The 2,824-nt window shown below is 37.3% G+C and overlaps 1 protein-coding gene across 1 annotated transcript in view; it reads right to left on the bottom strand.

Moving 5' to 3' along the window:
* Positions 1-1,628, bottom strand: part of IYD (iodotyrosine deiodinase) — a 40,401-nt gene extending 38,773 nt beyond the window's left edge. The window contains exon 1 of the mRNA XM_010840816.1: positions 1,562-1,628. Within this exon, the coding sequence (XP_010839118.1) occupies positions 1,562-1,571 (10 nt within the window). The 5' untranslated portion in view covers positions 1,572-1,628. The remainder of the gene's footprint in view (positions 1-1,561) is intronic.
* Positions 1,629-2,824: the final 1,196 nt, after the last annotated feature.

The following is a 2,824-nucleotide window of genomic DNA, read 5'->3' as shown; positions in this document are numbered from 1 at the left end:
TGCTGCGATTCATGGGGTCGCAAAGAGTCGGACACGACTGAGCGACTGAACTGAACTGAACTGAACTTTCATGTCTGGCTTATTACACAGCTCAACATTGTGGCTTAATTTCTTTTGCTTTTTAAAGCCAGATGATACTTCATGGAGTGTATACACTGCATTTATTCATTGACCTGTTGATGGATCTCTTGAGTTGCTTCTACCTTTTGGGTACTGTGAATAATGCAGCTATAAACATTGCTGTACTGTGCTATTCTTTTTAACCCTATTAATATATAGTTCAATTTGAGAAACTGACTATAAAATTGATTGCCCAGAACACATCGGGCTGATTCTTAAGGAAGCACTATATGATACAAATTTCTGAAATTTTCTTTTCCTCCTAGTTAGCAATGTGTGTGTGCTCAGTCCTGTCTAACTTTTTGCAGCCCCATGGACTGTACTCTGCCAGGCTCCTCTGCTCATGGAATTTTCCAGGCAAAAATACTGAAGTGGGGTGCCAGTTCCTATTCCAGGGGATCTTTTTGACCCAGGGATAGAATCCTCATCTCTTGTGTCTCCTGCATTGGCAGGCAGATTCTTTACCATTAGCACCACCATTACAGTTACCCTTAAATTCTTGTATTTCAATTTTTAAATGTTTCTCTAAAAAAATGTGTTTATTAAATAAATAGTGGCACAGATTCTTTAGAGAAAAAAGAACACAACAGACACTAGCAAATGTAAATAAGGAAAACGCCGTTTAACAAAATTAGAACTAAGGTTATATCTCAAATAATTACAAAGGGACATTTTAAATTACAATAAACTTCATACGATTCAGTATGGACACATTTTAAAGCTCAATAAAATCAGCAATTTCCAGGGGAAACACAAGCAAAATTCTCAAACTGACTAAAAAATATCAGTTACTATGATAAAAAATTGAAAACATTGTCAGAGAATGTTATGTTTAAAAAAAGATGTGTGCTACCTCAGATGGTGACCTTTTCAAATGCTCAAAGAACAATATTACCCAGGCTAAATAAAAAACCTCAGAGTATATGTAAATCTTCCCAATTTTTTGAGCAAAATAGGAATAATTCTACTAACAAAGCTCAACAAAGATAGCAGACCAAAAACAAAACAAAAACAATCACACTTATAAGTCCTACTTGTAAATTTTACAGAAAGAATTAGCAATTTAAATTAATCAATATATTTTAAACATATCTTCACTAAATACATTCAAATAAGATTTATCCAAGCAGTACAGAATAATTAAATATGAGGAAATCTAATACCATATTACAAAAATTGGTTAAATTTTAAAATTATGCAATAATCTTCAAAAATTTCCAAAAGCTATCTGATATTCTTTAATACCCAGTCTGACTTTTAGAAACTTCTTTAGAAGTCCTAAATTTTTTTTTAACATGATTTAAAAATTTTACCTTAAACTGAATCAACAATACTCTTAATGATAAACACTAGAGGCAATATCATTAAAATCAGAAATCAAAATTTAAAAAGGAAGGAAAGATGAAGTGAGAGAGGGAAAGCTAGAAGAAAGAGAGCTTACTCTTGATCATTCTTATTCTGGAAACTCTGGTCAAGGTAGTAAGAAGGAAACTGTTAACAGACCTCTGGATTGTCACAACTTGGGTGCCACATTCTTCAGCTGCATTTTACCAATCATAAAACTGATATTTTTGTTCCTGTTTATCTATTTCCTGAGTCTATCTATCTCTGAACTCCAAGCAGCAGAGAGAGTGGTGATTAATTATTAATTCATTACACTCAAACCCCAACCATAGGCATTTTTTTCTTCCAGTTTTCAGTTCAGTTCAGTCACTCAGTCGTATCTGACTCTTTGCGACCCCGTGGACTGCAGCACACCAGGCTTCCCTGTCCACCACCAATTCCCGGAGCTTGCTCAAACTCATGTCCATCGAGTCAGTGATGCCATCGGACCATCTCTCCTCTGTCATCCCCTTCTCCTCCTGCCTTCACTCTTTCCCAACACCAGGGTCTTTTCAGTGAATCAGTTCTTCTCATCAGCTGGGCAAAGTATTAGAGCTTCAGCTTCAGCATCAGTCCTTCCAATGAATATTCAGGATTGTATCTTTTTTTTTAGATTCCACGTATAAGTGATATCATTTAATATCTGTGTAGAGACAGGGAACTCTACCCAATACTCTGTAATTACCTATATGGGAAAAAAAATCTGAAAAGAATGGATATATGTATATACATAACTGAATCATTTTGATGTGCATCTGAAACTAAAATAATATTATAAATCAACTATATTCCAAGATAAAATAAAAATTTAATTTAAGAAAGAGGAAAAAAAAGCCTTCATGTGGTGGGGGGGAAGCAAACCTGACCACAAGGTGGCAGGCGTGCGCTTAGAGAGAGTCTCGCCGTCAACTGAGACCAATGCCTGGATTTGGCAGGGCCAGGCCCCCACTGCGGACTTCGCAAAATGCAGGAGCACGTCCTCTCCTGGGCATGCCATGGTCTCTGGGAAATGGAGGAACAATGGTGTCAGAACCTGAAAGGCAAGAGAGAGGTGCTGGGGGTCATATTCAGGGTGAACTGGAGAACACGACTGAGCCTTCCACAGGGCTGAGGGCATCATTTCACAAGTCTGTTTCCCAGGGCACAAATTCCATAGTATCATCTTCAGTCTAAACGTTTTCTGGACACTTAGCGGGGAAATTGTGGATTCCGTATCCTCTCTTCTTTTGAGTTAAATTGTGTTCCCCCAAAAGGTATGCTTAGGTCCTAACCCCAGTGCCTCGGGATGGGACTTTATTTTGAAATAGAGTCACTGCAGATG

This window comes from Bison bison, unplaced genomic scaffold (assembly GCF_000754665.1).
Source record: "Bison bison bison isolate TAMUID 2011002044 unplaced genomic scaffold, Bison_UMD1.0 scf7180017864148, whole genome shotgun sequence".
Taxonomy (NCBI): domain Eukaryota; kingdom Metazoa; phylum Chordata; class Mammalia; order Artiodactyla; family Bovidae; genus Bison; species Bison bison.
The sequence above is the reverse complement of the archived record's forward strand: the minus strand, read 5'-3'. Positions and strand labels throughout refer to the sequence as shown.